Raw genomic sequence first — 22,686 nt, forward strand, 5'->3', positions numbered from 1 at the left:
GAGAGAGAGTAAGAGAGGTTCACTGTATGTTTTCCAATGTAGTGTTAACTCTATCAGTTTCCGATCGCCTTGTCCTGTGGGACATCCAGTTAAAACAACACATCATCATCCTGTTTCTTGCTCAGTTCTTATAAAACCACTCTCTTGTTCTATCTTTCAGAAAGTGCTCAGCAAACATGCTAGAACTGCACACTGTCGTTGCCTTTATGGTGTTTGCTCTCTGTCAGAACACAGCTTGTGGTTGTGAGGTGCTCGGCAGGTTTGACATGCCCAGTTTGTTCAGACAGGGAGACATAATGATCGGAGGAATTTTCCCAGTCTTCAACAAAGAAATAATCACCGCTTTTGCATTTGAGAGCAAACCAGCAGGAGTAAAGTGCACAGGGTAAGTTTTGTCTTTTGTCATGTATGTAACCTTATGTTGATAACATGAATATGTAAGATGTATAGACACAATTCACAGATGAATATATTTACTGCTGCAGATGTGTAAATTTGCAACCTTTTCTTTTTTTAGTTTTGACCTGCGAGCTTATCGATGGACCCAAGTGATGATATTTGCAATTGATGAAATCAACAAAGATTCATCCATCCTTCCAAACACGTCACTTGGCTACAGGATCCTCAACTCCTGTGCATCTCCCACAACCACGCTCCGTGCTGCACTCACGCTGACCAGTCTACCACAGCAGACAGACTTGACTTCTCCTTGTCCTCCTGCTATATCTGCACTCATTGCAGCATCAGGCTCATCTCAGTCTGCTGCTGTGGCTGGAATTCTTGGTCTATTTCAAGTTCCAATTGTAAGAAATAAATGTAATTTTAACTTCATTGTTGCCCTGTTATACTTTTGTGTTTTACTAATTAGGTTTTTCTTTTACCACTGTAGGTGAGTTACTTCTCAACTTGTGCTTGCCTGAGTGACAAAGCTAAATATCCAACCTTTTTTAGGACAATTCCCAGTGACTATCATCAGGCAAAAGCTTTGGCAGCACTGGTCAAACACTTTGGTTGGCAGTGGATCGGTGCCATACAGTCTGACAATGACTATGGACGAAATGGAATTGCAGCTTTTACCAAGGAGGTGAAAAAGTTTGGGGTCTGCATTGCCTTTGTGGGCACAATTTTACTCACGTACCCCATGGAGAAGATCATGGAAGTGGTTGAAATGATCAAGCTGTCATCTGTCAAAGTCATTCTTGCTTTTGTTCCGGAGTTTGATTTTTACCCTCTGATGGTGGAAGTGGTGAAGCAAAATATTACAGGGATACAGTGGATCGCCAGTGAGGCCTGGATAACAGCAACGCAGCTCTCCACACCTGAAATGTACCGAGCATTTGGTGGAGCCCTCGGTTTTGTGGTGCAGAAGATGGCTATTCCAAAGCTGAAGCCTTTCCTTGCAGACATTAGCCCTGACACTGATCCAGGGGCAGCATTTGTCAGGGATTTCTGGCAGACAATGGTCGGCTGCAGACCTCAGGATCACACGGGCGCAATGAAGGAGACATGCAGCGGTGATGAAGCAGTGAATTTTCAGGATGTGTTCTTTAATGTGACTCAGCTCCGAGTTTCCTATAATGTCTACAAAGCTGTTTATGCCATCGCACATGCCCTCCACCAACTCATATTCTGCAAAGCAGTGGGAGAACAACCAGTGCAGCCGTGTTTAGACATATCACAAATTCATCCCAAAGAAGTAAGAATGAGCACATTTCAATTGTCTACAATATACATATGAACACATTCATATATTAATAAGACTAAAAATGTTTCTCTCGACAGGTCACAAAGTACCTTCAAGGGGTAAATTTTATAAATGAGTTTGGAGACAAAGTGTTTTTTGATGTCAATGGTGACCCTCCTGCTTCTTATGACATGATCAACTGGCAGCTGATAGACGGGCAGGTGCAACATGTCACACTGGGTTATTTTGCCTCTGATGATGCTGGTCAGTACCGACTCACAATCCAGGAGGAAAAGATTGTGTGGAGGACCGGGGAAATGGTAATATTGAGGGTTCATTTGAACCTGTTCTCAAATTAGAATCTGGATGGTTTGATCTGCATGTGTTGTGAACGTTATTTGTTAATTGAAAATGCTGCACCGACTGACTTGTATAATGTTTCCCATCAGGTTCCCACATCTGTGTGCTCTGACGTTTGTCCTATCGGAACAAGGAAAGCTCAAATAAAAGGAAAACCCTCCTGCTGTTTTGATTGTATTGCATGTGGTGATGGAACTATAGCCAACTCAACAGGTGTGTAATGCCGGAATTCTCTGTTTGTCTTAATGCTATTTTAAGCCAAATAGAACCATTAGTATTGATATTGTACTCCGTGTTGTGACTTCACATTTTTCATCAAGACAAACACCTAGTGTGATTTCTTGTCTTGCAGGTGCAGCAGACTGCACACCGTGTTCACAAGAATACTGGTCCAGTGAGAGGAAGGATGAGTGCATCCCAAAAACAATTGAGTTCTTGACTTATTATGAGCCAATGGGAGTAACTATCACAGTGGTGTCCCTTCTGGGGGCCACCCTGTCTCTGGCAACACTAATCACCTTCAAACGATACAGAGAAACTCCTGTTGTAAAGGCCAGCAACCCTGAGCTGAGCTGTTTTCTGCTCTTCTCTCTTCTCTTCTGCTTCCTCTGCCCTCTGCCTTTCATTGGCAGACCCACAGTGGGGACGTGTATACTGCGTCACACAGCTTTTGGCATTACTTTTGCACTTTGCATTTCCTGTGTCTTGGGCAAAACTATTGTGGTTGTCACAGCTTTCAAGGCCAGATTTCCCGGCAACAATGCAGTCAGAAAGTTTGGTCCCCTTCAACAGAAAATCATTGTTTGTTCTTGCACATTGATGCAGATAATAGTATGCTCTCTGTGGCTGAAGTTCAGACGTCCATTTCCAGACATGGTCTTCAAATACAGCAAACAGAAGATAGTTTTAGAATGCAACACTGGTTCAGATGTGGCATTTTATGCAGTGCTGGGCTACATTGGGATCCTTGCAACACTATGTCTGGTGCTGGCCTTTCTAGCGAGAAAGTTGCCTGATAACTTTAACGAAGCCAAATTTATTACATTCAGCATGCTCATATTCTGCGCTGTGTGGATAACCTTCATCCCAGCCTATGTCAGCTCTCCTGGAAAGTTCACCGTAGCTGTCGAAACATTTGCAATTTTGTCCTCAGCATTTGGCCTTTTGCTGAGTATTTTTTGTCCCAAATGTTACATCATATTGATAAGGCCGGAGAAAAATACCAAAAAAATTGTCATGGGAAAGACTGCAAACATAATAAAGTAGCTCTTCACTTTGAGGCTGTAAGTTTCAGATGAACACATCGACTGTATGTTTATGTGGGTAGCACTTAAATGACACAACACTACACACGCCTCTGAATTTTATTTGAGGCCTGGTTTGACTTTTATCAGTTCAGTTGTCAAGTACTGATTAATCTATCGACTTAATAAAAACATTGAAATTACAGCACTTGTGTCTGTGGCTTTCTTGTGGCAACGTCAACTACCACTGTGCAACTGACTGAAAAAGGTCTTTAGAAGGGTCCCATTTTCCCTATGGTATCTAAAACATGCACTTGATAAGTATTTCCATAAAGCATTTTAATATGGATTAACTAGAATATCTTTGTGTGTGTGTGTGTGTGTGTCTGTATTTGTGTGTGAGAGAGAGAGTCAGAGTATGAGTGTGTATGTGTGTTCATTCATTTACTGCATTCATTAAAAATATTTTTCATCAATCCAACAAAGTAAATTGGGCAGGTCTCTGAATTTGAAACAGACTACGTCATTATTCAGATGCAATAGCACGTTCGTCAGTATTTAAGTTGCCTTCACCTCTTCGTCATTCGCTTGTGCTTAGGGCGGTCTAGAAAGATGACTTCATTCTGCTTCACCTGCTTTTCACTTCTCTCTTCCATCCGAGTCCTATTTCTGCCCCGTCTAGCAGCAGGTGTGTGTGTAATTCAAAACAACTTTCAGCCAGGCTTTGTGGCCGAAGGTGACTTTGTTGTTGCTGGAATATTCCCTCTTCACTATAACCAGGAGATGCCAGACCTCAACAGCACTTTCAGACCTCAACCGGTGAAATGCAATAGGTGAGTTTAACAGACGTGCAAGAAGACATCATACTTTTGTGCAAAGACTTAATGCTTAATGTTCAATTGTCATATTTCATAATTGTGAACTATGCATGTCTGCTTGTCTTCAGCTTTGATCCCAGAGCTTTTCGCTGGGCTCAGACAATGAGGCTCGCTGTGGAGGAAATAAACCACAGTACACAGCTTTTGCCCAATCACACACTTGGATACACAATATTTGATTCATGTGCCTATCCACTCACTGGCCAAAGGGCTGCTCTGGCAGTCCTGAATAGGTTGATCGATGGCAGAGCTCCTATTTGCAATAAAACCTCTCCGCTACTTGCCGTGATTGGGGAATCTGGTTCTGCTCAGTCTATAGTTGTGTCAAGAATACTACAGCCGTTCAAAATACCTATGGTAATGACTCTTTTTGTTGAAAAACTTTCAAATGAAAGTTCGAAAAACTTTAACTATTTTATTCTTTATCTTTTTTTTATTTGTCCTTACTTTGAAGATCAGCTACTTTTCATCGTGTGCATGTCTGTCTGACAGAAGAAAATACCCGACCTTCTTCCGTGTAATTCCAAATGATGATTATCAGGTCAGAGTTTTGGCAAGTTTTTTAGCCAACAGCACACACAACAACATAATACCCATTGTATTCAGTGTAAAAAAAAAAACAAAAAAAAAACGTCTATCTATCTATTTTCTATTCCTGCTTCTCCTGCATTTAAGGTTGCTGGAACTTCTACCATCTGTCTTAGGGTGGAGATGAGGGTTACTGCCTGAACAAGTCACCTGTTTATCACAGGGCTACATAGAAAGACAAGCAACCATTCACACTCGCATTCACTACAGTCAATTAAGACTTCCAAATAGGCCTCACATACATGTTTTTGGACAGGGAGAACAAGCAAACTTCACACAGAAAGTCCTCAGGTCCTCAAGCTAACATCTGAAATGACAACAGATAACAATGTATGTTGTTTTTGTATTTTTTTACACCTTTTTGAGACCAAGTACAGCCCTTTGTGAACTACGTAGGTGAAGGCCATCGCTCAGCTCCTGGTTCGCTTCAACTGGACTTGGGTGGGAATAGTGAGAGGAGATCATGAATATGGCCGCTTTGCTGTGAAAGGCTTAATGCGAGAACTAAAGAGAACCAAAGTTTGTGTCGCATACAGAGTAATGATCCCCCTCCTCTACAGTCACCATAAAGCATTGGAGATACTACAGGTAGATATGAAGTAGGATTTATTTATTTTTTTTTATCAACCATTGTATAGTGTGTTTAGTCAAATGTGTTTCGTTGATTCAGTTCAGTTCAAGAGTTTTGTTACTTTGACAAAAACATTTTCTTAGTTATTTATTGTACAGTCTTTTCAAAAATTGAACCTTTTGAAAGGAATATTGAGTATATCTCTCTGTTCATCTGAATGTCTATTTTTAATGATTACTTTTCAACAGATGAAGGAAATTCATTTTAATTATTCAATTAACTAGGTGTTGCTTTGAGTCATTGAGTCATTTTCCCCTCCTTTTTTTTGCCTCTGTATACAGGTGATACGTAGCTCATTAGCCAAAGTGGTGGTGGTATTTTCAGCTGAGGGAGAGATGACACCTTTCCTGAAAGATTACATGGCTCATAACATCACTGGAATCCAGTGGGTGGCCAGTGAGGCCTGGGTCACTGCATCTGTCTTCACAGGCAGCGAGTACTACCCATACCTGGGAGGCACCGTTGGCTTTGGCATCAGCAAAGGCCACATACCCGGACTCAGTGACTACCTTCAGGGAGTAAACCCAAAGCTGTACCCCAATAATCTCTTAGTTACTGAGCTGTGGGAGGCTCTGTATGGCTGCAGCGCTTCTCATTCCTCCGGCTCTCACTTTCCGCCCTGCACAGGACAGGAGTCCCTGTTGGAGCAGCATGCAGCCTACATGAACACATCCAGCCCAAGAGTGGCCTATAATGTATACAAGGCTGTTTATGCCATTGCCTATTCGCTCCACAACCTCCTGCTCTGTCAACCAGGCAGTGGGCCTTTCCACAACAATTCATGCGCTCAAAACAACAACATACAACCTTGGCAGGTAGATCAGCTTTGCTGTCATACACCCACTGTAAAAAGTGGAAATATATTAAACGTTTGAACTGGTGGTTTTCAGCTCCAACATTACCTGCAGGAGGTGATGTTTAATATTGCTGGCGAAGAGGTGAACTTTGACCTAAATGGGGACTCCATCCCATATTATGATGTCATCAACTGGCAAAGAGGCACAAGTGGGAACATTGAGTTTGTCCATGTTGGATTGTTTGATGGAACCAAGCCAGCAGGAGAGGAGCTGGATATCAAAGAGGATGAAATGATATGGGCAGGACATCGCAGTGAGGCAAGCTGGTCACACTGTGTTTTTATCTTCATCAGCTGCCAACTGTTGAAGTATTGTAGTTTGAGGTGGAGGTAAGTCAGTCCAGTTTCAAGGGGTATTATGCACTCAGTACATTTACCGTAATTTCCGGACTATAAAGCGCACCTGAATATAAGCCGCACCAGCTAAATTTAGGGGGAAAAACAAATGTGTACATATACAAGCCGCACTTGGACTATAAGCCGCAGGTGTTTTGTCAGGAAACGGGTCCACGGAGCGAATCGGATCGGCGGCTGCGAGCCTGCGACTCTGGACTCGCACCGCGGATCCTGTTTGCGGGATCCCGCTGGTCACCTCGGTCAATTGGTATGGAGTTGGACCAGAACTCTTGGCAGCGATGCACCGGAGCTCACAAAGACAGAGCGCATAAATACAAGAGAACATACAGACGAGAGCCAAAACAGAAAAGTCGCGCACTGAACCCACTGAACAAACGTCAAACCGCTGTCACTTTTTCTTCATGCGCACTGGAACCATTAAAGTCGCTTTGTGAACACTGAACCCAGAAACCACCTGTCACTGTTCATCTTCCTCCTGCACACTGAAACCGCTGACGTCACTTTCTTCAGTGTCGGAGTTGAACAGCCTCAGAAGAGCTTTGTCACATACCTTTTCTGTGTCTATGTCAGTGTTGCTCTCCGTGTCACCGCTTGTCTCGTTTTTTCACTTCCTGCTAAAGCGCCCCCTGGCGGGTGAAGTAAAATCCACAGAAAAGCTGCACCTTTGCATAAGCCGCATGGTTCAAAGCGTGGGAAAAAAGTAGCGGCTTATAGTCCGGAAAATACGGTGCATTCAAAACAAGTGGGAGAAAAGAAAGCTTACTGTATTCACTCTTTCATCCTTGAGTTTGCTGATGATGCTCAATTATTTATGGTTGTGCCTCATAGAAAGACATATTTGTGCATCGTTCTGTACTGTTACAATTCATTTTAAACTGAAAAGAAGCTGTCATCATGTTTGAGAGACTTCGGACCTTACGGGCCTTTATCTGCTTCCTAGGTGCCACTGTCTGTTTGCAGTGTCAGCTGTCCTCCTGGGTCCAGAAAGGCTGTCCGACGTGGAGAACCTGTTTGCTGCTTTGACTGTGTGCCATGCGACAGTGGTAAAATTAGCAATGAGACAAGTGAGTCCACATCGATTTATGAGCATTTGTACTTGTGCCAAGGGAGACATTTGCAAATGCCACCTCTCTACATCAGAATATGTGGATATCAAATGTTCCTTGCACTGGTGCACATTGAGTAATTTAATTAAAATATATGAACTACTTGGCAGATGTAGCTATTTAAAAACTTAGATTTTAATAAATATGTACTTTTTACTATTTACTTTTTTCATTTTGTATCCCTCAGATTCAATAGAGTGCACACTTTGCCCAGAGGAATTCTGGTCAAACCAAAACAGAACAGCCTGCATACCTAAAAAGGTGGAGTTCTTGGCCTATGACTCCTTGGGCATAGCCCTGACAGTGACCTCTGCAGTGGGTGCCTGCTTCACTATACTTGTCTTTGGAGTCTTTTTCTATCACAGAAACACAGCCATCGTCCGCGTGAACAATTCTGAACTCAGCTTCTTCATCCTGTTCTCACTCACTCTGTGTTTCCTCTGTTCTCTGGTGTTCATTGGAGAACCAACCCCCTGGTCCTGCATGCTGCGTCACACTGCCTTCAGCATTACATTTTCACTTTGCCTGTCTTGCATTCTGGGGAAAACTCTGGTAGTTCTGGCTGCTTTTACTGCCACCAGGCCCGGGGACAACATCATGAAGTGGTTTGGGCCTGAACAGCAGCGTGTCATAATATTTAGTTGCACGCTTGTTCAGGTTATAATCTGTACCGCCTGGCTTGTCGATGCACCACCAGTTCCATTTAGAAATACTCAGTATGAACACTCAAAGATCATACTAGAGTGTAATGTTGGATCCAGCTTTGCTTTCTGGTTCATTCTGGGATACATTGGTCTCCAGGCCTGTCTGTGTTTTATTTTAGCCTTTTTGGCCCGTAAACTGCCGGGGAACTTCAACGAGGCCAAGTTCATCACTTTCAGCATGCTGATCTTCTGTGCTGTGTGGCTGGCATTCATCCCTGCCTATATCAGCTCACCTGGAAATTATTCGGACGCGGTGGAGTCATTTGCCATTTTGGCTTCCAGCTTTGGCCTGTTGTTCTGTCTGTTTGCACCAAAGTGCTACATTATTTTATTAAAGCCAAAAAAGAACAACAAGCAGCACCTGATGGGAAAAGAAAAAAAGAGATATTAACTTTAGAAACTAATGATAGTATCTCTTCGCGATTAATAACTTTAATATAAATCAAAATGTTAGTTTACAGAGTCAAAAAATGAACACTGTGACATCATATAGACATGTCATATAATCATTCCCACAGATGCAATAATAGACACAGGGCAAAATAGTTATTATTGTAGTAGTAGTAGAAATATTTTTTGTGTTATAAGTGTTTAAAGTGGAAATAAAAAAATGGAAATCACCACTGCATTTGTCTTTTATAATGAATAATTTAAGAAAAGAGGAAGTCAACTGTACTGAAAGCAGAATAAAACATACACTCACTCTCTCTCTCTCACACACACACACACACACACACACACATGAATCAAAATGGATGGCAAACTCCTAAAAGTAAGACTAATGTAAATGCAAACAAAGCCTGTATTTGATAACTGCGAAATTAACTGCCCTCTTCATTATATGATTGTTTGCATCGCAGGTACAATAAGCCAGTGGCTAAAAAATTTCCTTGTGTGACAATGATGTGTTTATCTAAAATGGAAGGGAGAAAAAAGTTAATTGGAACAGAAACAAAAAGCGCAGTCGTGCATGAAAAACAAACTAAATCTTATGAGAATAAGCCCGCTCACACTGACTCTCTTATGGTAGAAAAAAGGTATAAAAGTCAGCCCACAGGTCAGAGTTGGCTCAGTTAAGGGGAGGGACATTCATGATGGGTTGGATCTTTGCTGTTTTATTCACTATACTGGTGGGAACGAAGACAGAAAAAGACACATGTAGGATCATTGGGCAGACAGGGTTCAAGGAATTTTCTAAAGAGGGTGATCTTATTATAGGTGGTGTTTTCTCTATCACTAGTACGCGTAGACTCATCGACAACGGCTACCAGGCATTGCCTCAAACATATTGTGAAAAGTAAGTATAGTTGTTTCATACATGCCTTCAATAATTTGCTTTCCTGACGTGTAGCAAAATGATTTGTTTCAATTGCAACTTTTATGCGCAATTTCTGCAGATGGAATGAGAGGGAGCTGAAGTTTGCCAGGACTGTAATGTACACGGTGGATGAGATCAACAGAGATTCTGAACTGCTTCCCAGTGTGACTCTGGGCTACAGACTGTACAATGGCTGTGGGAGTACAAACCTGATACGAGCGGCTGTGGAAGCTGTGACTGGAGATGATTCTAACGGCTGCAGCGGGCGAGTTCAGGCTGTCTTAGGCCATTCGTCTTCTGGGATCAGCGAAGATATAAACCTCATACTTAGCCCGCTTTCTATTCCACAGGTTAGAAGAAATTAAGTGTTTTGAGTCTCTGCCCAACTATGTGCTGTGATCTGTGAATGTGCTCATATTCATATACATTCTGTTTATCTGATCAATCTCGATGCAGGTTAGCCACCTTTCAACATGTGCTTGCTTGAGCGACAAAAGTCTTTTCCCCACATTTTTTAGAACTGTGCCAAGTGACCGCTTTCAGGTCATCGGTCTGGTGCAACTAATGAAATATTTGGACTGGCGGTGGGTGGGAATAATTTACTCTAAAGGACTGTACTCTAAAAAAGCAACAGCTGATTTTGCAATGCAAGCACAGAGAGAAAACATATGTGTTGAATACAGACTGCCCTTCTCCAAGAAATCAGTCACAAAGTTGAAGGCTATTGTGACAATGCTGAGGGAGTCCACTTCAAAGGTGGTCTTGCTGTTTTTGTCCTTGTCTTCTACAAAATCGTTCCTGTCGAAAATGGAGAGCTACAACATTACTGGAAAGCAGTGGCTTGGCAGCGAGGCTTGGATCACCCAGGCCGAACTGGCGTCACCTGAGAGGATGCATATTTTACAGGGGACAATTGGCTTTGCCATCCCTCGTGCCTCCATACTTGGTCTTGGTGAATACTTACTCAGCTTGAAACCTTCAGATGAACCACACAGTGCTATTGTCAAAGCAGTCTGGGAGAAGTTCTTTGACTGCAGCTTCTTACCATCCAACACATCTGTTGCGTGCACCGGCACCGAGGATCTCAGGACGGTTTCCAATGACTACACGGATGTGACGCATTTCAGGGCTGAGAATAACGTGTACAAGGCTGTGTACCTAGTTGCTCATGCCATGCATATACTATTGCAATGTAAAGATGGCTCAAATCCCACCACCAGAAAGCCCTGTGTAACCAAGGAGGATGTTAGGCCTAGGCTTGTAAGTCCAAGTATTTTTGTTGAATATCACCTTTTAGTTTGTGGATGTTTACTTGCTTATCTCCTGTTTGCAAGGCACATATTAAAGCATCTTGCTGATCTCTCTCCGCAGGTGTTGGAACACATTAAGTATGTGAACTTTACAACAAGGGAGGGGGCCAAGGTCTATTTTGATGAAAACGGGGAGACGGTTGCCCAGTACGACTTAGTTAACTGGCAGATGCAAGAAGACGGATCTGTGGAGGTTGCAAAAATCGGCCGATATGACGCCTCCTTTCCAGAAGAGAATAAACTGAGACTAGATGAAAGCGCCAAGATAATTTGGGGAGGAAACAATAAAGAGGTGCATGAAATCTGTATCTAAGCAGAGACCTATGATTTTGATTGTGCTCAGACCAAGGCATCAAAGTCATTCGCAATTGTCCACACATTGCGAGGACACTTCTCTTGAGTTTTCCTTGTTGTTGATGTGCCGTAATTTGTCTCAACAGGTGCCGCGTTCTGTTTGCAGTGAGCCTTGCCCACCAGGGACTCGGAAAGCCATAAACAAGTTCAAGCCCGTGTGCTGTTTTGACTGCTTTGACTGTCCTGAGGGTACAATAAGCAACACGACAGGTGGGTCATTTTGACGTCAAATGAATTCACGTTGATAACGCAAAACATCAAACTTGCGACACTAACAAGGCTTTCATGTTTTTCAGATTCGCTTGACTGTTTTATGTGTCCACCTGAGCTTTGGCCAAATGAGAAGAAAGATCTGTGCCTTCCGAAGCCCTCTGAATATCTTTCCTACAAAGAGATTACAGGGGCACTTTTGACTGGACTTGGCTGTTTTGGAGTATTTTTATCTATTTTAACAATGATCATTTTCTTGATTCATAAAGAGACTCCAATTGTAAAAGCCAACAACTCTGAGCTGAGCTTCCTCCTGCTGATCTCGCTGAAACTGTGCTTCCTGTGCTCTCTGACCTTCATCGGCCAACCCTCCAATTGGTCCTGCATGCTCCGACACACGGCCTTCGGCATCACCTTCGTCCTCTGCATCTCGTGCGTTCTGGGGAAAACCATAGTGGTGTTAATGGCCTTCAGGGCCACCCTTCCAGGCAATAGCATGATTAAAAGATTTGGTCCCAGACATCAAAGGATTAGTGTTGTGACAGTCACACTCATTCAGGTTTTAATCTGCATCCTCTGGCTGACAATCAACCCTCCATTTCCAAGAAGGAACATGAAATACTATAAAGAAAAGATTATCTTGGAGTGTGCCTTAGGTTCAGCTGTTGGCTTCTGGGCTGTCTTGACATACATAGGGATTCTTGCTGTCTTGTGTTTCATCCTTGCTTTTCTCGCCAGGAAACTGCCAGACAGCTTCAATGAGGCCAAACTCATCACGTTCAGCATGCTGATCTTCTGTGCTGTCTGGATCACTTTTATTCCAGCTTATGTCAGCAGCCCTGGGAAGTTCACAGTGGCTGTTGAGATATTTGCCATCTTGGCCTCAAGTTTTGGTCTGCTGGCATGCATCTTTTTCCCAAAATGTTACATTATTATCTTTCACCCAGAGCAAAACTCAAAAAAACACATTCGAGCAAAAATACCATCAAGAACCCTATGACAAGCTAAACGTCATGTACTGTATGTGAAAAAGCAAGTTATGTCTTTGTGTCAAGTACAGACTGTTTTCTTTGTGTGACATGTTAAATAAATTGAACAAATTCACTCATCTGTCACATATTCATGTTTTTGTCAATGACTGCAGCATCAGTAGTATAATACAGTACATGACCCATTCTTTTAATTACAAATATATTCACGTATGAACGTAGGACATGGTTAAAGGCAAAATCTTTCCTTAAGATATCTACACTAAAAAGTAACATTGGAAATCATAATGTCAGCAGTTCTTAGGGAGGAATACCTTTCCCTTACTAATAAACACAAAACACTCACCACTAAAATCATCACAATATCCGTATTTGATGTATATACATGTCTTATTTCTTTGTGCTTCACAAAATATTCTGATTACTGTGAAAAGTTGTGAAAAGTTACAAAACACAAGAAAACCAGGAGATGAAAGAGTGGTACGAGTGGTACACGTTTGTATGCGAACACACACACACACGCACACGCACACACACACACACACACACACACACACACACACACACACACTTCATAATGGTAAGACTGGAACTCAGAGGTCTTCGGCCTATAAAGAGTGAGAAATAAGATTTGTCTCCTTCAAAGATGCCACGTTTCCATAGAGGCAGTTGAGTTCTACAATTTGAAAAAATTAAAATGGGAAAAATAACAGTAAACGATCAGTAAACAATACTTTCAAAACACGCAAAGGAATAAAAAAAGCAAACAATTTTCAGGTAGCGTGAGTATTTGAAGTATCCTGTTTTATTGTTATTATTACGACTTATTACTTATTACAATATGCAACCTATAGCAGTTCTCAATTGAAACACACTATTGACTATGACTATGCTCACTGTACACCTGCACTCATTTTCAGGAACAAATATACTTTGATTAAACCATAATTAAAACTGCTTTGACAAAGGCGGGGCCATTAAAACTTGGTGATGCACAACCCAAGAGGGTCAGCTTCTGCATATAAATTGCCTGTATTTGCTGCTCTCCGGGTTTTCTGGGGGGCCTGTTGAAAAACATGAATCCACTCGTTGTTTTTCATTTGCTTCACGCTTTTCACAACTCAGTGTCGAGCTTCACCTCTCCACCCAAGACAGAAGCTGAAGTGTGCACGATTCAAAACAGCTTTCAGTCCGGTTTTGTGTCCAAAGGTGATTTCACTATTGGAGGAATATTTCCCCTTCACTATAACCAAGAAATGCCAGATCTTAACAGCACCTACAGGCCACCACCAGTGAAATGCAGTGGGTGAGTTTCATTTAATGTGATTTGGAATATCATTGCTTGAAGAAACTCAAATATATTTTATGCTTTTACTATTCTCTGCAAAATAAATCAATAATACAATGATATCTTTCTCAAATTCTCAAACCCTTAGAGTTTAAGGTCAAGAAATCACAGTTGTGATTACAGTGAAATTACAATGTTAATCTGTGACTGGAGCCACCCATGTGGGTTTCACAATGTGCAATTTAGATGAGTAAAAAAGGTGTGATTCTTATTCTTTGCATTTCATTGAATGTTGGTGTTGGTGCGTTGGCTGTGTGTCATACATGCGACACTGCAGCTTTGATCCCAGAGCCTTCCGCTGGGTGCAGACGATGAGGCTTGCGGTCGAGGAGATCAACCTGAGTGCCGAGCTGCTGCCTAATCACACGCTGGGGTACACAATCTTTGATTCCTGTGGATATCCACTGACCGGCCAGAGAGCCGCTCTGGCTCTGCTGAATGGCCTGGGCCAAGAAGACAGCTCTGTGTGCAGTGGTGGCTCTTCGCTCCTCGCTGTCATCGGCGAGTCTGGTTCTGCTCTGTCCATTGTGCTGTCAAGAATACTGCAGCTATTCAAGATACCCATGGTAAAGACAAAAATGTTCCTTTGTGATGAAAACAAAATTTAATTTGATGATTTAAAGCAGTCCTGTTGATAATTGATTTATCTATAGAACCAACAGACTTTGATACATTTCAAACACTTTTAATAAGTGTTAATTATTTTTTCCCCACAAGATGAAGATGCTTAAATTTTCTGGATACACATCAGGACTTTAAATACATTTGAGCCTGTTGAATGGACATAGAAAGGACCTCCACGTTTCATGTATTCATGTGTTTTCTTTTAACACAGATCAGCTACTTTTCTTCATGTGCATGTCTTTCTGACAGAAGGAAGTATCCCAACTTTTTCAGAGTGATTCCAAATGACGACTATCAGGTAAATGACGGTAGTTTCAGGTGATTGTAATGCTTGGAAAGCTTTTGTGCGCAAAAGCTCAATTTGACTTCCTTAGTAAATATGAAACATTTCTTTGTTAGAAAGATATACAAACAAATTGCAGTAAAATTATTTTATATCAGGACTTTCCAACATTCTTTGATCAACTACGCCTGTGACGTAACACCGAATAAAAGGACCCTGTGTCCAACCCAGGTGAAGGCCATCGCTCAGCTGCTGATACACTTCAACTGGACTTGGGTGGGTCTGGTGCGAGGAGACCGTGAATATGGGCGTTTTGCTATGGATGGCTTGTTGAGAGAACTACAGTGGAGCAAAGTGTGCGTGGCGTACCAGGAAGTTATTCCTCTGCTCTACGACCACCAGAGGGCACTAGAGATTATTGAGGTGAAAATAAGGGCTTGAGCAATTTCTTCAGAGTTGTTTTTTGGTTAAGTAGAAGTTGATCATTGTCAATATTGATTCTACTTCATTTTCAGTTTAGTCTGGTCCATTTTTAATCATTAACTTCTACCCGTCTCATTTTATTATGATTTTGCTAGCGTGTTATTTGACCCTGCAGTGTCAAAGAATGCACTCTAAACTGTCCATGACTCTAAACTGTCCATGACTCTAAACTGTCCACAGATGTAAGCAATAGTGTAAATCATGGTTTTTCTCTTTGTTTTTGAAGGTGATGCGTAGCTCGTCAGCCAAAGTGGTGGTGGTATTTTCTGCTGAGGGAGAGATGACACCTTTCCTGAAAGATTACATGGCTCAAAACATCACTGGAATCCAGTGGGTGGCCAGTGAGGCCTGGGTCACTGCATCTGTCTTCACAGGCAGCGAGTACTACCCATACCTGGGAGGCACCGTTGGCTTTGGCATCAGCAAAGGCCACATACCCGGACTCAGTGACTACCTTCAGGGAGTAAACCCAAAGCTGTACCCCAATAATCTCTTAGTTACTGAGCTGTGGGAGGCTCTGTATGGCTGCAGCGCTTCTCATTCCTCCGGCTCTCACTTTCCGCCCTGCACAGGACAGGAGTCCCTGTTGGAGCAGCATGCAGCCTACATGAACACATCCAGCCCAAGAGTGGCCTATAATGTATACAAGGCTGTTTATGCCATTGCCTATTCGCTCCACAACCTCCTGCTCTGTCAACCAGGCAGTGGGCCTTTCCACAACAATTCATGCGCTCAAAACAACAACATACAACCTTGGCAGGTAGATCAGCTTTGCTGTCATACACCCACTGTAAAAAGTGGAAATATATTAAACGTTTGAACTGGTGGTTTTCAGCTCCAACATTACCTGCAGGAGGTAACGTTTAATATTGCTGGCGAAGAGGTGAACTTTGACTTGACTGGTGACTCCATCCCATATTATGATGTCATCAACTGGCAAAGAGGCACAAGTGGGAATATTGAGTTTGTCCATGTTGGATTGTTTGATGGAACCAAGCCAGCAGGAGAGGAGCTGGATATCAAAGAGGATGAAATGATATGGGCAGGACATCGCAGTGAGGCAAGCTGCCCATATACAGTACCATTTAATTTAAGTGATGATGCTTATGATGATGATGTTTAAGATTTAAATAAAATTGGTGCTAAGCCTTTTATCTCCATCCTAGGTGCCAGTGTCTGTCTGCAGTGCCAGCTGTCTTCCTGGTTTCAGAAAGGCTGTCCGTCACGGCCAGCCTGTCTGCTGCTTTGACTGTGTACCATGTGAGAGCGGCAAAATCAGCAATGGTGCAGGTGAGTTAATCAACAAATTCAAATAAAACATTGCAACATTGGATACTGAAAATGCTCTGGTACTGTCATTATGCTCTTTATCCTTCAGATTCAATAGAGTGCACACTTTGTCGAGAGGATTTCTGGTCAAACCTAAACAGAACAGCCTGCATACCTAAAAAGGTGGAGTTCTTGGCCTATGACTCCTTGGGCATAGCCCTGACAGTGACCTCTGCAGTGGGTGCCTGCTTCACTATACTTGTCTTTGGAGTCTTTTTCTATCACAGAAACACAGCCATCGTCCGCGTGAACAATTCTGAACTCAGCTTCTTCATCCTGTTCTCACTCACTCTGTGTTTCCTCTGTTCTCTGGTGTTCATTGGAGAACCAACCTCCTGGTCCTGCATGCTGCGTCACACTGCCTTCAGCATTACATTTTCACTTTGCTTTTCGTGTATTCTGGGTAAAACTCTGGTAGTTCTGGCTGCTTTTACTGCCACCAAACCTGGCGACAACGTCATGAAGTGGTTGGGTCGCAAGCAGCAGAGAGGAATCATCCTTGGTTGCACTCTTGTTCAGGTTATAATCTGTACGGCCTGGCTTGTCGATGCACCACCGATTCCTTTTAGAAATACTCAGTATGAACACTCAAAGATCATACTAGAGTGTAATGTTGGATCCAGCTTTGCATTCTGGTGTGTTCTGGGATACATTGGTCTCCAGGCCTGTCTCTCCTTTGTTCTGGCTTTTCTGGCCCGTAAACTGCCGGGGAACTTCAACGAGGCCAAGTTCATCACTTTCAGCATGCTGATCTTCTGTGCTGTGTGGCTGGCATTCATCCCTGCCTATATCAGCTCACCTGGAAATTATTCGGACGCAGTGGAGTCATTTGCCATTTTGGCTTCCAGCTTTGGCCTGTTGTTCTGTCTGTTTGCACCAAAATGCTACATTATTTTGCTGAAGCCAGAACAGAACACAAGGCAGCACCTGATGGGAAAAGTATAACAATTGACTCTGAAGCATTCTGGAGATTAGAGACACTTATTGTGTAGGGAAATAATGTGGGAACTACAGTTACAAGCTGATATGTGCTTTTGTGCTTTTATTTTTCCATATTGGAACCAAATGTGTGTCAGTACTCGAGTGAGTTGCTGTTGAAGCAGATATCTGGCAATACCAAAGTAGCAGATTCAAGCTCAAATTGCATAATGAAAAAACAACTTAGGAACACAAAATGTTATCAAGCCATTTTTATTGAAAATAAAGTGAGCTAATTTTGAAATTTGTGTGTGTGTGTTTTTTTTTCCTTTTTAATATAAGTGCTCCTTGATTCCATTTATGTGTGTGACAAACTAAGGGTCAATCACAAGCGCGGTTGGTTGGTGGCTGTGTTAAATATCGAAACTTCTGTCAACTCAACTCAAGCAGTAGAAAGTTGTCTCCTCACATTGATATCCTGCATTGTTTTCCAGGCATTAATTATTACTATGGGTCACAGATACAGGTTCATAAATATTGGTATTATACTTGGTGCACGTTTACATGTAGACGGGTTTCTCCAAACTCGTTTTTTCCGAGAGCGATCAGTCTCCTTGTAAACAACCATTTGGTCTGTCTTTTATTCAACAAATTCTGCTGTTTTTTTTATTTAATTCCATGCAGGATCTCACCTAATTGCAGAAAAGGTATTGTGTTACATAAGACCTTCACACAGATGTCACAACTGTGTAAAACAAAAACACTCAAAAGGGTAGATGAAAAAGAGAGTAAAGGACTGCAAATCAAGTAAATTATTAATAAACAGTGGTGCATTTTTTTTTAATTATTATTCAGGTCCAGTTTTCATCTCAACATATTAAATGATACAGAAAAGGCTTATAGTTTGATTTTTTTTTACGTCTAATAGTAATGACAATCGTTATGTCATCTGCGATATTTTCCAGTGATGCTTCTCTTAGTATTTTTCTCAGGCCGCAGTAAAAGAATATGACATTTTGGACCAAAAATACAAAATAGGAGTCCAAAACTGGAGGCTAATATTGCAAATACTTCCACAGCCACTGCAAATTTCCCAGGGGAGCTGACGTAAGCTGGAATAAAAGAGATCCAGACGGCCCAGAAGATCAGCATGCTGAAGGTGATGAGCTTCGCCTCATTAAACGTGTCGGGAAGCTTGCGTCCAAGGAAGGCCAGGAAGAGGCAGAGAAAGGCCAGAAGGCCAATGTAGCCCAGGACCAAGTAGAATCCATAGGGCCATGGCTCCTTGCACTCCACAACAATCTAATTATTCAACAACACATAAAATAAAAATCTGTTATGAACAAACAAATAATTAATACAAATGTATATATATATATATATACATATATATATATGTATACATTATAATATATAAATATCAATCTGAAACATTTTTGGTCTTTACTTTAAAGAATTATATTTGGGCTGAATGACTGTAAACATTGCTATCCATACTTTTCCTGTTGATGCCTGGTAAGTTGGGTTCCTGGCTGGGAAGGGTGGAGCACCAAGCAGCCAACCAGCACAAAGACAAACCTGGCAGCAGGATAGGAGAATAGAGAAAGACTTAAAACAATAAAAAAAAAAAAATCATCAAGTTAAACAAAGAAAATTTTGAGTTAGGAGGAAATGAAAGTGTTGTTCTCAAGCCCTTTCACCTGGGGAGCTGTGGTGCAAAGGATCAGAGTCCGCTGCTGAGAAGGACCAAACAGCTTGAACCCCCTTTGACTGGGTGCGCTGGTGCGGAACGCCAAGAGAACCACAATGGTCTTGACGAGGAGGCAGGACAGACAGAGGACAAAGCTGATTCCAAACGCGGCCTGCCGAAGCCTGCACGTCCAGGTGGCTGGCCGGCCGATGAACACCAGGGAGCACAGGAAGCACAGCTTGAGCGACAGCAGGAGCAAGAAACTCATCTCAGAGTTGTTGGCCTTGACGATCGGCGTTGAGCGGTAACGGTGAAAGACGAGAGTGATGGCAACTGTCAAGAGGACGCCGAGCAGCGTCAGGGTCACCAGGACGATGCCTATGGTGTCATCAACAGACAGGAATTCCTCAACCGCGGCCGAGCATTTCACCTTGTCTGCATCAGACCAGTAGTACTCGGGGCATTTGTGGCACTCTGTAGAATCTTGTAAAAGCACAAAGAGAAGAACACCGGCCGTTAGATTGTGCGTGTTTCGTTGACGACCTGACTATCGCAATAAACGCAACATGTCAGGCACCGGTGTGGTTGCTGATCTCTCCGTCCGCACAAGGCAAACAGTCAAAGCAACAGCGGGGCTCTCCAGGACGCCTGGCCTGCCTGCTGCCAGGGGCACACGGAGCACTGCACCGAGACACAGGCACCTGAAGATGAACAGGTTATTTAGTTTTTAATGTATGTTGATTTAAAATACCTTTTCAAATACTTCAACAACTTAACACACAGCACCTACATTTGGGCATACATTTACCTCAGACTGTCCCTCTGCCCACACAATATTGTTATAATCAATCAGCAAGTGTTGACCAAAAGGGCCCGAGCCGTCATAGCTTCCCACCTTGACAAACCTAAACACAAAATACACCTTTTGAAATAAAGAAAAGAGAAACAAAGCTAAACTTTTCCAGACTGGTTGCAGAGAAGAGGCGCACCTCATGACATTCTCCCGGTCCCTCTGCCAGTTAATGATGTCATAGAGAGGGACTGGTTCTCCACTGGAATCAAAGTAAACCTTCTCATCAAACTGATTTGTAAAATTCACCGTCCTTATGTGATGCAGCAGCTGGACAACAAAGGAGAAGATGGAGGTCAAATTTCAAGACAACCCAAAAAAGCCCACTTGTAAAAAAAAGGCCTACTTTAATTTACCTGTTTTGAAGTAACTGATTGATGTTTCACACACGTCCCACTGCTGTTATTTGTCGAGTCACAGTTCAATAAAGTGTGCAGAGCGTGGGCAATGGTGTATACGGCTTTATAAACATTATACGATATCCTGAACTGAGACATATCAGTGTAACTTCTGTCAGTGTCTCTCAGATCTTCTGAACCGGTGCAAAAGGGTTTTTCATTCGTTTGATTATCAGATGGTTGCCCAAGTGTGCTTTTTTTTGACTCATTAAGTCTGGACGAGGACCAGGAGTTATTTTCATCCACGGAATCTGACTTGGAACCAAAATCACCTAATCCTGGAACTCTTTCCCCGGCATCTGTTGTATTTTCCTTGGATGTGACTTCTCTCAAATTTAGCCTGCAGCCAAACTGTTCTTCCCAAAACATGTTAATGAGTTCCATTCCAGGTTTGCCATCGGGGCGAATGTTCAGGAGGAACTCAGCCAAACCAGGAATATGAACTCCTGGGAAGGAGAAGCCCAGAGTTCCCTCAAGGAGAGGCTGGAAGCTGGGTGAGGTCAGGAGGCTGGCGGTCACCCATGCTTCACTGGCGACCCACTGGATCCCTGTCACATTTCTATTAGCAAGCTGTGGAACAAAAACAGATGACATTTTTAGTTTTAGGAATAAGGTTAGACGACTCTAACACTTCTTAACATTTCAAGTTCCTACCTCCAAGAATAGTTCCAGCAGTTGGCCTTCTGTGGCAAACACCACAACCACCCTTGCACTTGAATGCTGCAGCTCATCCGCCATCTCTCGTATTTCAGCTGTTGTAGGTGATTTGGGGACCGTCAGCTGAAATGCCAAACACCCACCTTTCAGTCTTATCTGTTTGGAGAAACCTTGGATGCCGTAGCGACTGTAGTCATCCTGAAAAGCACAATGCTTCATAAAACACTGCAATGTTTTCATCTACGGTTGGAAATAAACAAACCAAAATAATAATAAAAAAAAAAAAGCCCATGGCTCACCGTCGTCCCTACCGTGCCCACCCAGAACCAGCCAAAGAAAGTGACCAGCTGAACTAGACCTCGGACTTGAAAGAGATCACTGGGTACAGTTCGCAAAAACGACGGATACACACTCTTGTCAGAGAGACAAGTGCAAGTGGCAAAATAACTCACCTGTTGGGCAGAGAAAAAATAGACAGCAGAAATATAACCTTGTTTGAATGCTTTTTAAGACAAGAGAGACAAAAACAAAAGTATATGTACCCTTCTGGCTCATGTCTTACCAGTGGGATGCTGAAAGGGCCAAGAGTGTGAGCTACAGCTCTTGTTGGGGAAGAGGAAGCCAGGCCAATGACGGCCGGGACAGGAGAATCAGCGATACATGAGGCCACTCTCTCAGTTTGTGGTTTCAAATGCCTTGTTTCCTCGGTAATATTCCCTTTAATACACACAGGAGCTTCTTTTCCTTTATCTTTCCTTTCTCTCTTCAACCCGGCACCCGTTAAATTGTCCAAACCTTTATCCATCCCCTGTCTTTGTGTTTGCGTCTCTTTCATTAAAGATTTGGAGTGACTGAGCAAAGACAAAAGTGCTCGCAGACTTGTGTGAACATTGTCACAGCTGTCCAGGATCCGATAGCCTAGCGTGACACCTGGTAACAGGCTTGAATTCCGGTTAATTTCCTCCACTGCAAACACCATAGTCATCATCCAGCGGAAGGCGCGGTGGTCGAAGCTGTGGGAGCATTTCGCTTAGTTTGGCATCGGGTTGAAGCACAATGTGAATCACAGCTTACAAGCACTGCAAAAGCAATACATAGTATGTAATACAGAGTGAAATAAATGACTTGCATTTCCTGGTTTTTGTAAAGATTTAGGATATTTTTTTTTTTAGACATTTAAGCGTGAACACAATCAAATTCTCACCCGCTGCATGGTGCAAGCTGGGGTTTGTTTTGGTAGCTGTGCATCGGCTGAGAAGCAACATAATGCAGAGGGAAAAGACCCCCGATCACAACGTCACCTCCTGAACGCAGGGCAAGAGGCTCAGCTCCTGCCAGTTTCTCACAGTGAGGTGATACGGAGACAGCGCCACTCACTCTGGCATCCCTCAGTTCTTCATTTACACACTCGTTTGCATCTGCGACACCTTGACACATTTGCGACCCAAGCTTTCCTCTTTCCTTTGAATTCCCGAGAACTTTGGAGACAACAGGAAATAGCGAGCTAAAACGCAGCA

General features: G+C 42.7%; 4 protein-coding genes across 4 annotated transcripts; 3 read left to right on the forward strand and 1 right to left on the reverse strand.

Annotated features, from left to right (window-relative positions):
• Window positions 1-248: 248 nt before the first annotated feature.
• LOC142895049 (extracellular calcium-sensing receptor-like) lies at window positions 249-3,310 on the forward strand. The gene is made up of 6 exons (XM_076035777.1): window positions 249-385; window positions 518-803; window positions 890-1,696; window positions 1,783-2,004; window positions 2,134-2,257; window positions 2,397-3,310. The coding sequence occupies exons 1-6, from the start codon at window positions 267-269 to the stop codon at window positions 3,308-3,310; spliced, it is 2,472 nt and encodes an 823-aa protein (XP_075891892.1). The 5' UTR covers window positions 249-266.
• A 590-nt stretch (window positions 3,311-3,900) lies between these two features.
• LOC142895027 (vomeronasal type-2 receptor 1-like) lies at window positions 3,901-12,660 on the forward strand. Its single transcript, XM_076035752.1, has 13 exons — window positions 3,901-4,121; window positions 4,235-4,523; window positions 4,621-4,707; window positions 5,151-5,342; window positions 5,667-6,200; window positions 6,276-6,500; window positions 7,539-7,662; window positions 7,892-8,789; window positions 9,649-9,705; window positions 9,806-10,076; window positions 11,098-11,328; window positions 11,477-11,600; window positions 11,687-12,660. Exons 1-13 carry the CDS (start codon window positions 3,901-3,903, stop codon window positions 12,598-12,600), a joined length of 4,167 nt encoding a protein of 1,388 aa, XP_075891867.1. The 3' UTR covers window positions 12,601-12,660.
• A 1,170-nt stretch (window positions 12,661-13,830) lies between these two features.
• Window positions 13,831-17,601, forward strand: olfcv3 (olfactory receptor C family, v3). Its single transcript, XM_076035720.1, has 8 exons — window positions 13,831-13,895; window positions 14,215-14,503; window positions 14,773-14,859; window positions 15,076-15,267; window positions 15,554-16,087; window positions 16,163-16,387; window positions 16,494-16,617; window positions 16,706-17,601. Exons 1-8 carry the CDS (start codon window positions 13,846-13,848, stop codon window positions 17,599-17,601), a joined length of 2,397 nt encoding a protein of 798 aa, XP_075891835.1. The 5' UTR covers window positions 13,831-13,845.
• A 918-nt stretch (window positions 17,602-18,519) lies between these two features.
• On the reverse strand, window positions 18,520-22,157 carry olfcu1 (olfactory receptor C family, u1). Its single transcript, XM_076035690.1, has 12 exons — window positions 22,022-22,157; window positions 21,732-21,904; window positions 21,469-21,621; window positions 21,167-21,367; window positions 20,782-20,983; window positions 20,471-20,664; window positions 20,254-20,384; window positions 20,073-20,169; window positions 19,842-19,965; window positions 19,275-19,747; window positions 19,072-19,152; window positions 18,520-18,876 (listed from the first exon to the last, which is right to left on the reverse strand). Exons 1-12 carry the CDS (start codon window positions 22,155-22,157, stop codon window positions 18,520-18,522), a joined length of 2,322 nt encoding a protein of 773 aa, XP_075891805.1.
• Between the last annotated feature and the right edge of the window lie 529 nt (window positions 22,158-22,686).

The sequence above is a fragment of the Nelusetta ayraudi genome, unplaced genomic scaffold, assembly GCF_046127955.1.
Source record: "Nelusetta ayraudi isolate G7.1 ecotype Tasmania unplaced genomic scaffold, CSIRO-AGI_Nayr_v1 ptg000048l, whole genome shotgun sequence".
NCBI lineage: Eukaryota > Metazoa > Chordata > Actinopteri > Tetraodontiformes > Monacanthidae > Nelusetta > Nelusetta ayraudi.